This window comes from Gymnoscopelus microlampas, assembly GCF_963454915.1.
Source record: "Gymnoscopelus microlampas genome assembly, chromosome: 8".
NCBI classification, from domain to species: Eukaryota; Metazoa; Chordata; class Actinopteri; order Myctophiformes; family Myctophidae; genus Gymnoscopelus; species Gymnoscopelus microlampas.
Genome location: NC_139945.1, coordinates 43,862,643 through 43,878,322, shown reverse-complemented (window position 1 = coordinate 43,878,322; position 15,680 = coordinate 43,862,643). Strand labels below are relative to the sequence as shown.

At 42.1% G+C, this 15,680-nt stretch overlaps 1 protein-coding gene across 1 annotated transcript in view; it reads right to left on the bottom strand.

Moving 5' to 3' along the window:
- Positions 1-10,752, bottom strand: part of robo1 (roundabout, axon guidance receptor, homolog 1) — a 165,380-nt gene extending 154,628 nt beyond the window's left edge. The window contains exon 1 of the mRNA XM_084065378.1: positions 9,788-10,752. Coding sequence (XP_083921504.1) covers positions 9,788-9,848 — 61 coding nt within the window. The 5' untranslated portion in view covers positions 9,849-10,752. The remainder of the gene's footprint in view (positions 1-9,787) is intronic.
- Between the last annotated feature and the right edge of the window lie 4,928 nt (positions 10,753-15,680).

Below are 15,680 nucleotides of genomic sequence, written 5' to 3'. Positions count from 1 at the left end.
GAGTGAGTCATCCTCGGCAGAGCTGTTCCTGGTCGTCCTGGACTCGTCGCTGCCCGGTTCCTTTTCCTCCCCGGGGGGTCCTCGCCCCTCATCCTCTGGGCCCTCTTTCGTCCTGTAAAGTGAGACCCCACTGCTGCTCCTGCGTGGTGGTCCGTTTCTCAGTGGTGGTCAGCCCAGGCTAGTGACGCAGTGCCCCGCGGTGCTCACCTCATTGACCAAACTATAAACTGGGCTCGTGGTAGAGGAGCGAGCTCAGAAAATGTTTGTTTGATACAGACCACGGCACGGACGGTCAAGGAAGGACGGACAAACGGACAAATGTGAAGGATATTGTGAGTTTCCTTGACCATTTAGAATGCCGATCTACAATGCGGGGGTTTGGTTGAAATATATGTGTTTACCGTAATTAGTTTTGTATTTTCAGTTGGAACTGATGGACATGCCACGGTCAAGCGAAATTAGCACCTAGCTGGAAGGGGAACAAGGTGTCATTTTATTGTTTGTAAAACTTGTATTGTTCACGCCGACGGTTGATTTCTGATCTTATTGTTGGACTTAGGACTTTACTGTCTGAGGTTTATTTTCATGTCTTTTTCTAATATGTAGGCTATTGTGTAAGTTATGTAGCAATGGGTTTTATGGGAAAAAAATATGGTGTTATTTAATGTATTTATGGATTTTTGATTGATGTTGTGTATTATATGCTTTCCTTATAGTTTCTACGTTGGGTTCTAAATTAAAGATTAACGTAAAACTCACAGTCGGCTTCACCCTTATCTAGCCGGGGTTCGCTACAATAAGTCTCAAAGAAAGGGACCGTAAACCCAAACTGCAATTGAGAGGGAGAGAGCCACACAGAGAGGGAGAGGTCCCAGCAGAGTAGTATAATAGTACAGCAGGAGAGAAAAAGCTGACAGAAAAGAGTGGTATTTACAGTTGAAAAGCTCTTTCAAAAAGGTGGAAATCCTAGCGCTCTTATTATGAGTAAAATGTCTCATTTCTCTTCACATTGCTCTGGTGCGTCTCATTTCTCTTCACATTGCTCTGGTGCCTGCTCCTCTCAATATTGAGATGGTGACAATATACATACGGCGGGTGTACACATTATACATTAAAAACGTACATAATATAACCGTTGCCATTTTAATATGGATGTTAGGCTACCGTATGTTAGGTTTTTGACGAACCTGTTTTCAAAATGGCAGGCAAGGATTAACAGACACTGGCATGACATTTTTTTCACAGAGCGAATAGTGTGTTTACAGGTTGGAAATCCACCCAGTATTTTGAAGTCTCCTCACCATGGTTACGGCTCTGTGGCAGGAGCTCCCCCCAATAGCCAGCCAGTAGTGGTGAATTTCAAGGTCACCTTCTGGTTAATTATGTTTTCCAGCTCTTGTGCTTAAAAAGAGCACACTCCTCCTGCTTTGTATCAGTGTCTCTGTATGTGAACAAGCCCAGAGGAACTATACTTTGATAAAGTTGCTGCTTAAATAAAAATCCCACCCTGTGTGAAGGAAGCGGTGCCTTTGATGAGTGGCCTCCTGGTGGCGCTATAATAGGGCGGGGCGGGGCTTCAGCAATTAATGCTCGTCCCTATTGGTGGTGTAAGTCCACATACCAAATTTGGACTTGGTGGCATGCTGCAAACTGGAGTTATGGCTGTTTGTAGCCCAGCCAATGACAATACAGAGGGGGCGGGGCTTCAGCAATTACAGCTTGTCCCTATTGGTGGTCTAAGTTCACGTGATAAATGTGTATTTGGTAGCATGCTGCAAAGTGGACTTATGGCTGTTTAAAGCCCAGCCAATAGGAAGACAGAGGGGGCGGGGCTTACTACATTTCAGTTCGTCCCTATTGGTGGTCTGAGTCCACGTACCAAATTTGTACTCAGTAGCATGCTGTGAACTGGAGTTATGGCTGTTTAAAGCCCAGCCAATGGGAAGACAGAGGGGGCGGGGCTTATGTAATTACAGTTGGTCCCTATTGGTGGTATTAGTTGGACTTGGTGGCATATGCTGCAAGCTGGAGTTGTAGCTGTTTAAAGCCAGTGGCCTCCTGGTGGCGCTATAATAGGGCGGGGCAGGGCTTCAGCAATCAATGCTCGTCCCTATTGGTGGTCTAAGTCCACATACCAAATTGGGACTTGCTGGCATGCTGCGAACTGGAGTTATAGCTGTGTAAAGCGCTGTTTAAAGCCAGTGGCCTCCTGGTGGCGCTATAATAGGGCGGGGCGGGGCTTCAGCAATCAATGCTCGTCCCAATTGGTGGTGTAAGTCCACATACCAAATTTGGACTTGCTGGCATGCTGCGAACTGGAGTTATAGCTGTTTAAAGCCCGTGCTCAAACGGACACAGTGGCCTCCTGGTGGCGCTATAATAGGGCGGGGCGGGGCTTCAGCAATCAATGCTCGTCCCAATTGGTGGTGTAAGTCCACATACCAAATTTGGACTTGCTGGCATGCTGCGAACTGGAGTTATAGCTGTTTAAAGCCCGTGCTCAAACGGACAAACGGACAAACGGACAAACGGACAAACGGACATACGGACGGACATAGTCAAGAGTAGAGCGGCTGGCACCGCTAAAAAATATATACTTTTGAGAAATTGCCGAGACAATCCAAGGGTTGTCGATGTCGACTAGCATGGGGGGGGGGGACCAAGGCTATTAATCAACTAATTAGCAGCCTATCTTTTTTTCCTGCTAATTTAATGTATTCTTCACAATCTCTTTAATAGTATTTTCTCCTGTCAATTATAACCAAAGGAAGGTTTAGCATTTCAAAAGTGTATCCAGGCCTTCCAGCGAGGGGGGCAATAGAATGGTCACCAGGGCCTGAACTCTGGGAGGGAGGGAGGGGGGGGGGGGGGGGGGGAGAGAAAGAGAGGAAACTGGGAGAAACAAGAAAGGCTATCCTTAATGCCATCTCTCAGTCTCCCCCATTGGGCAAAATGAAAGAGGAGGGAGGGAGGTCTGAGCCTTTTTAAAATGCACAAGGCAAAGCACCTCATGGTACTATAGCTTCTCCATACAACAGCAAAAGCTGCACCCAAGGCAGGCCTTGTGGGAGCTCCTGAGTGTGCAGAATTTGGATACGTGGAGGAGGATGTTGGCTGGACTGAGAGCAAACCAACCCCATAGCGCCATAGTAGGACCTCTGACTGGGATCTTTCATTTACTCAGCACTTTTGAAATGAACCTCACCTCTTCCCAGATGTCCACTTTAAAAAAAGAAAAAAGAAAATACGCAAAAAAATAGAAGAAACAAAACAACGTCCTTGCCTCACAGTCTCCACCATCATAATTCTAATCAGCACATTCTAACCCATGAGGGACGAGGGAATATAGTGCATGCAATGTGAGCACAGACAACCACATCAAGAGTATTCCCTTGGCTGGTGTCGCATGCATGTTTGACTGCTCCGTCCTCCTCTTCGTCCTCCCTCCTCGTCCTTCCCCCTCCAGCCACACACCCTGGGGGCAGCCTTTGTGTACTGCCCCCCCCCCAACACACACACACACACACACACACACACACACACACACACACACACACACACACACACACACACACACACACACACACACACACACACACACACACACACACACACACACACACACACACACACACACATCCTCAGTCCTTCATGTGGATTTTCTCCCCTCCTCCATGCCTTACAATCGCCCTGTTGAGGAGACACAATGCGTCCTCCCCATGGCCGTCCCGTCCCCCATAGGCTCTTTCTGCATGTCGGCTTGCTTCATCTATGAAAGGCTCTGCACTGACCAGCCACAAAAAAAAGGCAAGTTTTAAAATCTGGGCCAAAAAAAAAAGTGTGTGTGTGTCTGTGTGTGTGTATGTGCATGCGCGCGTGCGTGCATGTGAATGGGGGGTTAGAATGAAGACAAGGGCTGGATGAAGGCAGGCCTTATTCATCCCTCCTCTTTCTCATGATCATGGTGTAGTGCCGGAGCCTACTATCACATGAATCCAAGGCAGGGCTTCTCATAATATGCAAACATTCAACGAAAACAGGAAAACATTCTGCAAAAATAGCAGATCACCAAAATCACAGAGCTTATAGATCGGCTATTTTCGACTAAGGTTTGGTGTAGAGGGAAAAAAAGGAGGGGGTCAAGTATACAACCCTGAAGGACCCGGTCAACGAGCTATACGGTTTAAGTGGTTATCACAAAGACCAATGTAATTCACTCTGCATCAGCTGTCAAAACATGTGTTATCCATGAGGACTAAAGCATGGGTCCCATACCCATACTGTATTTGTGGGATCACAGTAACATGCCTACTGTCCTCTATTATCAGCTCTATGAGCTCAAGATTATACAGTTAATTTAAAGTTATGCCTTGAACCAGGGTCCTCTTGCTATCCTTGATCCAGAGGCTTAACTGTGTCTGGACACATACATTTGTTGGAGCTCAGACGGACAGACAAACTGGCACACCAAGTTGATGCTGAATAAGTTCATTATGGTTGCATTCAAAGTGTTAACCACCAGTGACCACTGACCTATGACCCCCTCCTCAATTCTCACTTCCAAAACTGAAGCCTGGGAAGAGGTTCCAGTGCATTCTTGGGGATTTAACCACTTACGTCATATTTCAAAAATAGTGGAAATAGATGATCTACAAGCTCACAAGCTTGTGAGGTTGTAGAGCTGCTATTTTCACTATTTTGGAGGGAAGAAAGTAAGGTTATTGAAAATGCATTTTTTTGATATATTGTTATTATATTGCATATATTGTAAAATATGTATTTAAAAAAAAAAAAATGTTTTATTATGTTTATTTTCTATGTTTTCCTACAATGACATGCCCAAAATAAGGACACACGAACTCCCATGTATGGGACATGAGGATGGCTCCTGAGTTTTATCAAATGATCTACAGACTATCTAGGTCCTCAGAGTCTCCTGTTAGGCATGCTTATCATTCTAGCTGCAGCCATGACAAATTGCAAACTATTGACATCAAATGGATCTGCTAATTAAACCAATTAAGGCGCTCTTTTAGACCCATTAAAGGAAGAGCAGTTGGGAGGGAAAGCGGATCATTAAGAGTCATCGCCTAATCTATCTCCCCTCAAACAAACTGCTTTGAAATGTTTATCTAGTCAGTCACTAACGGCATGAGCGAGTCGGCCACATTTGGCCATAGCCCTCGATAGAAGGGAGAGGACGTGGGCTGCCCTCCCTGCATTCCTCCGTGGGTTTCACTGAGCCAAAGTAGATCTAATCCCGGATCTTGGGGCGCAAACTCATGCTTGATTGGGATTAGGATAAGATTAAAGGGCATTAGTGGAAGTTAATATAGACATATAGCTCTGCGGGCACCTTGTGCAGGTGTCACTTATCACACCTCAGAGAAAGGGGCAACACAGCTCACCAGAATGCACCTGATTACTGTCACTGTCAGGCAGAAACCTCAGCATCTCAATATTTCTTATAATATAGTGAAAATAGCTGATCTACCCTGAGAGCTTGTACTGCAGATCTGCTAATTTTAAGCAATTTAGAATGTTTTGCCTGTAATAATGCACACCACGTTGAACTTGGTTACGGCTGTCTGTGGGTTTTATAAATATGTAAACAAGAGCTTGTGACTAAATAATAACATTGTATCCATTGGAACACATTCTTTTTTCCATTTCCTGAAAAGTAATGGTTTAACTTTGGGACATTCAAGGTTTCCACCCGACAGCAATGTTACGCTTCTTTGCTAAATCAATACCCTCACATAAACGCAGTTAATGCGAAAGGGAAAAAAAGAACACATGAACTCATGCCTCTTTTTCATCTATTTCTATGTATTAGTTTGTTCTATCTCTCTCTGATGAAGAGCGGTTCAGTGGTGCAAGGGAAGAAGGGTTCAGCAATAAGGAATGTGTGTTGCTCAGGCAGGGGGCATATGTGAAAGTGAGAAGCCAAGACAAGCAGGAGACAGGCCTCACCTGTGGTCTCTGGCCATTAATTGGCGGTGGAGTCGTATGTGTCCTGTCATATCATCATGATGTAGGAGGTGGAAGGGCAACACAATTTATCTGCACTTAAGAGACAATTTGTCAAGACTTCAACTGCTATGGGCTGCAGGGGCTGTGTCTGATTAACAGAGCACCACTCCCACTGCCATTCTCTTTACCAACACGATGACTGACTATGACACACACACACACACACACACACACACACACACACACACACACACACACACACACACACACACACACACACACACACACACACACACACACACACACACACACACACACACACACACACACACACACACACTCTGAATCACCTATGCTCAGACATATTTATGCTGAGAATGTTTGGCTGCACTGGTGCGAATACCCCATAATAAAGTCATAATCAGTGAGCCTTATCTCATAAAAGGAATCCAAAGTAGGAAGATCAAAGTAATAAGTGTGTGCGGTGCTCTTCTTTATCTGCATGATATCTCTAAGGTAAGGTCTGACTAGCACTTGGAGGAGAGATACCAGTGAGAGATAACCACCATTTAGGTTGTAGGAGGAGAATAGATCACCTGATAACAGGGCAAGAACCTGATGGATGGAGGCATCCATTTACAACCTTCAGACAGGCCGAGGTGGCAATAAGCAAGTCACCACAAGTCAGACAAGGGCAAAGATCATCTCTCTCTCTCTCTCTCTCTCTCTCTCTCTCTCTCTCTCTCTCTCTCTCTCTCTCTCTCTCTCTCTCTCTCTCTCTCTCTCTCTCTCTCTCTCTCTCTCTCTCTCTCTCTCTCTCTCTCTCTCTCTCTCTCTCTCTCTCTCTCTCTCTCTCTCTCTCTCTCTCTCTCTCATAACTACTCTCTTTGATGTTCTGCTTCAGGCAGTATGACTGTATAGGGTGTATATGTTTGTATACTTTTTTTAAAAACTAATAATTGATGGTGTCTCTCTATTGTGATGACACTTACTGTATCTTACTGTACTTATAATGCCCTGCATCTGTAACTTAAAGTGCTATGCTGTCTCTGGCGCCTGAATTTCCCTTGTGGGATCAATAAAGGTATCTATCTATAGTATCTCTTTCACACACAAAATATCAATGATATTCATACACCTGCAATACATAGATACATTTATGCATTAAAGTATAAATAATTAACCACTTAAACCCTACACACTCCATTGACCGGGATCCCCCAGGGGTCTATACTTGGTCCACAAGCACGTTGCAGAGCTTGCAGATATGCTATTTTCACCAAATTGTCAACTCATTTCGCAGAAGGTTTGCCTATTATGACATGCACAGAATAGGATGCTACGGTTCATGTGGTTAAAGTAGATATAATGCAATTTACTGGTGTACTTGCAAACAAAAGAGAAAAAATAAATGAATCCTTAACAGCAGAATGTAATCCCATTTCACTGACAACTAATGTCCTACTTCAAGTTCAGCGATTTGAGCATCTGCTGACCAGTAAGTCTTCTCACGCCTCTCCCCAGCAAACACAGACATCCCCTGTGCCAAGCGTAATTGAAAACCCTGGTGTCTGAGAGAGCTCATAAAGGACAGGACAGCCCAGGCGCAGAGTGTCAGGGCCCGGCAGGGAAGAGCACGCCAAGGCAGCTGCCATCTAGTTCCTCGCTCTCACCTCTGACCCGGCTTCCTGCAGTCGCTCATTTAGGTGCACCGCCGTTTCCACAGACAGTGACCACGATAGGCCCTATCATCTCTACAGTATCTGACCCTCTACCTCTGACCATCTGCCTGTCTCACCCTTGCCCCTCAAACCCCAACCTTGCCAACCACCAGTGGTGGAAAGTAACTAAGTACATTTACTCAAGTACTGTACTTAAGTACAGTTTTGAGGTATTTTTTACTTTAGTGGAGTTTTTCCAATTTTCAATACTTTTACTTTTACTCCACTACATCTCTGAGGAAAATATTGTACTTTTACTCCACTACAATTATTTGAAAACTTTAGTCACTAGTTACTTTTTAGATTTAGCTTTATTAAACAGCATTAACCAAGGTCTATATATGTTTCGGCTATTTGAAAATAGCCGAAACACGTCGCATTGCGATGCGTTGTGAGCTTGTAGATCTGCTATTTTCAAAAGATTTCTATACATTTTGAACATTTCTGCATAAAGAGTACTTTTACTTTTGGTACATTTTGATGCCAATACTTTTGTACTTATACTCAAGTACATTTTGAATATCTAACTTTTACTTGTAACAGAGTTCTACTTTGCAGTATTGATACTTCTACTGAAGTAAAAAATATATAGTTATTTTTACACCACTGCCCACCACACACGCACGCACGCAAGCACGCATGCACGCATGCACGCACAGAAGCACAGTTTAATATTTGTTGTGGTGAAGGTCTAACAGATCGAAAGCTCAATAAAGTGAAGGCTGCAATCCCTGTATGACATCTCTGCTGAAATGTTTCTATTTTGTATGGATTTTTTTCTTTTAGCACCTTAGCAAGGATATTTTAAAATCTGAAGAATATTTTTAATAGGAGCTACAATATAGTATACCCTACATTTGTTGTTTATAATGCTTGTCTTCAACTGACATTTTACTCAAGGGGTGTTGAAAGACTATTTTTAGGCACATTAAAGGAAACAGACACAGTATTTAGTGCAGCTTAGCCATTACGCTGCTTCAGGTTTAAACTTGAAAACAATTACCTAGACTGTGACTTATAGGTAATTACATAGGAGAGCTAAGGCTATAATATTATGCAGTAAAGTAAAGAGGTTGGAAGTCAGCAGCACAGTTCCTCTCACAGAGCAGGCCGGCTATGGTTACAAAGAAAATAGAGAAAAGCTGAAGACAGTATCAAAAATAACATTGATTTGAGTTATTATTCACAACGTCTGTCATACCTTTATAACTTTTCTTCTGCCATTGACAATCATATCTTTTCTTTTACTTTGTCTAAACTGCCCCACTAGCTTCGATCCAGGATGCATAGCGCTTAATGTCTCATGGTGGGATGACAGGCATTTGCTCTCTCACAACACAAGAGCAACTGACCTGGAAAACCCCAGCCAGCATGATCCAGGACGTCTATAAAGACATCCATGTGATGGGTGAAAGAAAAAGTATGTGTGACAGAGCAAGGAGCAATACATAGGGCATGAGCAGAGAATAAGACATTTAAACCAAGCGTCTAAGTTGTATAAAATGGAACAACAAGTAAAACAAGTTCAGCAGCGAGCCACACAAAGAACTACTAGTGCTAAAGCTGTAATAACCTCGATCATATGTCAGCTGATGAACTGGAGATAGCGAACAGTAACAGTTATTACAAAAAATGGAAGAAAGAAAAAATGTTGCACTCAGCAATAATGGTCATCCATGGCCAGAACCCTGATAAACATAGAGACCAAGTCTCAGAGGGGCTGGGACTGTCTCTGTGACTGATGATAGCTGTGCTTGCCATTTATCCCACATGGCTTCAGCACTTTGAGTGTGACTTTCTGTGTGCTCAGTATATATGTGCTTTTAACATTGGTATTGTCAAAGATGCAAGTCTACATTTTCACAGTAATCCCCCTTGTACAGGAAAATAAAATGAAATAAAATAAATGGTAATTCAATAGCTACACAGGACATTTTATGAGACATTTTTGCTCAGAAATGAGTCAGAATTCATGAGGGTTACTTTGGGGTAACTTTTTTCTTATGTGCCTATAGTGAATTTTCTTTTGTTATATGGAAACATATTATATATACCAGACCCATCGTAGTTTAAAATAATAATACTTTTCTTACCTGAGCACACATGGATAATTCCTACTAGAAATGCAATTCCAATAGAAGTTGGAGACATCATTCAACGTCTCTTGCAGGAGGAAATTTTCTTTCTCTGTATAATCCAATTTATTCGTAAAATAATTTAAGCATCCGCTCCTTCATAATCGTAATTGATCAAGACAATGTTTAAGAATCCAGAGATAAAAAATATAATGCCGGGCTTTGCCTGGTTGAAAAGGCAGTAGGCTACAATAGTCCAACAACTGTGTCCCCAACAGCTTGCTTTAGGGTTTAAATAACCAACGGGATAGAATAGCCTAATAACAATAGTATGAAAAAACAAACAAAAAACAAAAAAATCTAAATAATGTAATTAAACGACTTCAAACCACTAAGAAACTAAGTTCCAAATAGTATCAGTAGTTAACCTTAACAGATTGACAGTAGGCTGGCCAAAGCTATCCAAAATGTTTTCGCCAAAAAACGTATAAAAACAGATCTATGCTTTCATTGAATTCATCCCGTGCGGTGCGCTCACTTGGCCGAGCGCGTCATTTCATTCAAATCATCTCCTTTGTGCGAAAAGCAAAGAAAAAAAATCACTGGAGCTAAAAAGTTGAAGTTCTGACTATAGTTTCCAGTCAGGAAAATAAAGTGAACGTCCGCTGTATTCCAACTTAAGCCAAGGATATCCTTGCAGTCACATCATTTCAGTCCAGGTTTGAATCTGTCAGTTGAGATCGGAAACTTTCTAAGTTTCTACGCTCCGCTACAACAGTCCTGTGCTGTGCTGGTTTACTCCTCCATCCACAACAAGAGAACCATTACAACTTTTCCCGTCCCTCTCGTAATTAAATTCGGCTGCAAATCCAATTGATCCTTATTATTTGGGTCGTAGACCCCGAACCTCAGGCAGGGGAATAGGAGGAATTCACATTCACAGCATTTCATTCAGGAGAGCGGAATGCCTCGTCAATAGTATGTGTGCCATTCTATCTACCCCCTCCATAGACTGAACAATGTTTCCCAGAGAGGAAATTTAACCCTTCCCCGCCTGGATCCCAGTCAGAGCGCAGAGCGCAGCTAACCGTGCATGTAGGCTACTTTGGTAGACTACTACTGGGCTGGCTATAACAAAAGGAGCCGTGGGAAGCCGTGGGCTACTTTCTAAACTAAATAAATAAAAACATAAAACATAGGTCTAATACAAAAGAAAGAATTATAAGCCTAATGTTTCTAATAGATGTATAGGCTACTTCTATGCCTCTCCTTGGTGTACAATAATGGTGTAGGCTACAAGAAGACTGTACAATAAATGACACAGGCAGGCTACATTTACATTACCTAATGTATCACATTTTTTACATGTCATATTTCTATCATAATAATGTATTATGTGTTTATTTCGTATGCCTAAAAAAGACTCCTAAATGAATGTGGTACCCAGGCGACCCAATTAGGCTAGGCCTAATTCAAATTTACTTTAACATAATCAAAATGTTGGGTTAGGCTATAATTTGATGACCAAATCGAAACTTTATTGCCAAGTTTCCCAATCCCAGCAGCACACGAAAAAGAATAAGGCTACTTATTCTTGAAACTAAGTCTATTTCTGAACATGTTTTTTTTTGTAGGCTACTAATCTCTCAAGAACAGATTCCGACCTGCGGTGGAATCTGTCGGAGCGGTTCGTCCTAACCAGTGCGCATTGGCTAAAAGTGGGCGTGCCTTCAGATCAGGAAGTGGGCCGCGCTTTACCCAATCAAATGTAGTGGGCGGGATTCACGTGTCCATCCACCATGATCCACCCTCCCCCCCTCGAAACTAGCCGAAACTAATTTAACAATAGCGTCCTCGGAGCGGACAAAACCACGGAAAGATATTCACATTTTAAATTACTCTTTCATCATAGAAACAAGTGGGCTTATAACCAAAACCATCCATGTTCTCTGGGAGAAGTGGTGTTAGTGTTCCGTGTAGAAATATTGTTAGTGGGAATGAAAACATGGTCGCACCAACCGGAAGTGATGCGCTATAGGCAGACATGAAACCGGTGTTTCCCTGCGCTCTAGTCTAACATTATACTCCTGCCAGACTCCACAGAATATCAGAAAAGCAGAGGTCGCTGTTTTTCATTTTCTGTGGGGTCTGGCTACGCGAGACTAGTAGGCTACAGGCTAGTAAACGTCAAAATGAGACTACCATTGCCTTCATAACCACTGCAAACTGTAGAAGGCACATGGCCTATCCACGGACCCCCATCTGAACATATTTTATGCCAGGGACCCCCATACAAGATTTGAGTTGTTAAAATGTTTAAATAAATATTCCATTTTTTTTTCTTCAAATTTTCTTCAAGATTTCTTTCTTAAATAGCGAGCTTGTAGATCTGCTATTTTCAAAGACAATCTTGTATTAAAAAGTATTCAAAAATAATGAAAATGATAAAAACACATTTCAATTGAGCAGGAAACGTGATTTTCTTTTTATTATTATATATATATATTTTTTTACAAATAACATGTTATTTCAGAATCCACCCTGCTCAATTCTGACAAAGCTGCACTGACACTGTGTAGACTCTACACAGCGAGCCGGTCTCCTGGTGGAGATTTCTTACCCAACAGCGCCCTCCAGTGAGCCTTATCATACCACATCTAGCATGGGCGATTTTAATCAGCACACAGCCAGTGGTGTAAAGTAACTAAGTACATTTACTTAAGTACTATACTTAGGTACAATTTGCAAATATTGTACATTGTTTTACTCCACTATAATTATTTGAAAACCTTAGATACTAGTTACTTCATAGATTTTAATTATTATTACAAAACATACATTACCCACTTCAACACTGTATACATTTCGGCCATTTGAAAATAGCCGATCTACAAGCTCACAATGTGTCGCGATCATTGTGAGCTTGTAGATCTGCTATTTTCAAAAGTTTTTTATACATTTTATATAAGAAAACTTGTGAAATGGAACATTCAGCAAAATTAGTACTTTCTACTTTTGGTACTTTAAGTATATTTTGATACCAATACTTTTGTACTTTTACTCAAGTCAATTTTGAATCCCAGACTTTTACTTGTTACTTGTATTTCTACATTGCAGTATTGATACTTTTACTTAAGTAAAAAATGTGAGTACGTTTTCCACCACAAACCGTGCACACAGTTGACATTAGAAGATGTAATGCCAAAGTAGGCCTATGTGAGGAAAAAAAGGTATGTTGTGGTTGAAAATACTGCATCATTTGTATTATCTCAATAATAATAGTCTACCTCACAAGAAGATGGAACAGTCGCTGATCAAATTATGAATAAAGCAAGCCTACTAGTCAACCACCAGTGTGATCCCCAATACTCTTATTCATCCACATGAGCATAATTACATTGCAGTTTTTACATTATTCCAGTCCATTCCTACTCCTTCACCAGTGCCTTATTTTCCAGAATTCCTTTACTGTCCTGGATCTGCAACTGGCTGCTGCCAGTCTGGCAGCAGCTCAGAGGAATGCTTTCACTTAAAGAGTAAAATTGCTGGAGCCAGCAGGAGAGAACTGTAACATTAAAGCAATTATCAGCAATGTCCCACTTAGACCCACCCAGCATGGGGTCTGGGAAGAGTGGCTACTGCAGAGGCAGAACAGAGCAGTTGAACAGGCATATCAGGAAATCTTTATTTCACACTATGAATATAATAATAATAATAATAATAATAATAATAATAATAATAATAATAAATGTTGTCAAAGAAAATATTCTGATGATAGTGTTAAATAATGTAAACAATGGAATGTATTACTTCTTCACTTCACCCATTTTTAACCTAACTTCATATAAATGTTCAGTTTCTAGTAGTTTCTACTCTAAGAGTGTGTGATAAACTCTTTGATTCACATTATTGAAACATCCGATAAGCTTGTATGACTGCATGTACTTGCACTCTTCTCCCCTGCCTGCAGAAAAGATATTCATGCAGTTACAATAGCTGAGCTCTCTGAGCAAGAAGATTCTCTCTGCTCTGTCTTTCCTCTCCCATGCGACCTTGATCAGACAGTCACAGAGACAGCAAAAGTGACACAGTGTCTTGACTGTGGTGGAGGAAGTGCTGAGGAGACAGACAGCTGAGTGCTTTTAACACAAAAGTGAAATCATCTTCTCCAGAAACAAACTTTAAGGCATAATAAAGGCATACTTCAACATCTTTGACTGCAACCCAGTCCATGGCCCAAGTCAACATTTGAATTTGTTACAGCATATCAACCATTAAGAAAACGAAAACAGCTCTGTGACGCTGTTACATATTTGGAGAGCCGTTATTTCCTTCACACAGATTATATAACAGCACATATTGTACTTACTGAGGAAGGTCTGGTTACATTTGTGTGCCTTGTTGTGGGAATGCCTGGGAGTGTGATGATGGCTTTGGTGAAACCCCAAATCATCAGTCAGCAGCCGCTTACACCAGTAAGACTGGGAGTTCTGAATCCTGGTGTGGCGATGGCCTCCATGTAGACCCTTATGGCCTTTGGGCACACCCAGCATGATCAGCATGGCAAGCAGCACGACCAGCAGAGACACAGGCGGCATGGTGGCTCGGTAACATGAAGCCTGGTAACAGGCTGGTAACAGTCAAACTAGGCTTGATCCAGCTATCATAAAAGGCGATTCAACAGGCCTTCCTTCCCATACACGAAGCCTCAAGCAAAATCCGTAATTAAGTGCTGGCTAAAATACAAACTGCTCCCTGAGTACATTCCTTCTCAAATCCGTTTTGGTTATAAATTGTAATACGTGCACAGTTTCTGGTCCTTTTTTCCCCCCTCAAAACACAGGTATTCCTTCAAGATCAATCATGATTCAGAGATCCATTCAAACGTTCTCAAAAACAGTAGCACAAAGCTGTAAAGACTATGCCGTACTTCCCAGCAAGTGTCCTTGATGATATACAAGCCTTGAGTTCTGCCTGTCCATAACACCACTGCATACTGCAGATCTTCGAAATCCAGTGACAATGTTTCCCCCAGTGCACCATGGGATCTTAATGAGGGGAACTCCATGCACAATGCACACAGTCAAGTTCACTCCCGCTCTCTATCTCACCAATCTGCCACTCAATGGACAGACCCTCTCTCATCTTCCCGGCCTATTATGTCTAATAAATCTCCTTTCTATATTCAAAAGGAGTTTGTGGACATTGCATCTTTTCTTATGAATCATGTGCCTGCCTGTGAAGCGGGACGGCGAATTTCGGCAGACTACATGCTGTGAGCCTCTTTCAGATGTGGTAGACCCCTCACAAAACCCAGCCTGCTCAGCATAGAGGTGAGGGGTAACACACAGGCGGGGTAAGGTGAAGGAATCCCACATTCCCTTTCCCCCCTGACAAACACTATTTAATGGCTTTCATTCCCAGCTCAACAGCACACAAAACAGAACGGCATAAAACAAAACCTTTCTCCCTCAAAATAGATACTCCCCGCTGAGAGAGACAAACATGGAACTCTATGCCAAAGACAGAAAAATAAGACCAATCCTTCCTCAGAGACAGTGTTGCACCCTGGGATTTGGCACTCTGCATGAGAAGTTTTGTGGTGCCATAAAATAAACAAGCTTGGAGGTAAACGACTGGCAGAGTTGCAGATGGAGTGACCTTGAGCAGTGTTGGAGGCATGGGAATGCGTGAGTTTGTTTCAGGCATTGTAGTATGGCACTTTACCTCATACCTCACATTATGGAAACATACATATGCCTGCATACATTTTTCTTCACAAAACAGGAGTTTGTATTATGTGTCAAAAACAAAACAATCTTTCCATGGTGTTTTCAAATAATAAATAATAAATGTGAATAATGTGCTGTAAAATGGTTTGACTGAGATCTTGCATTGTTTTCTGATAAAG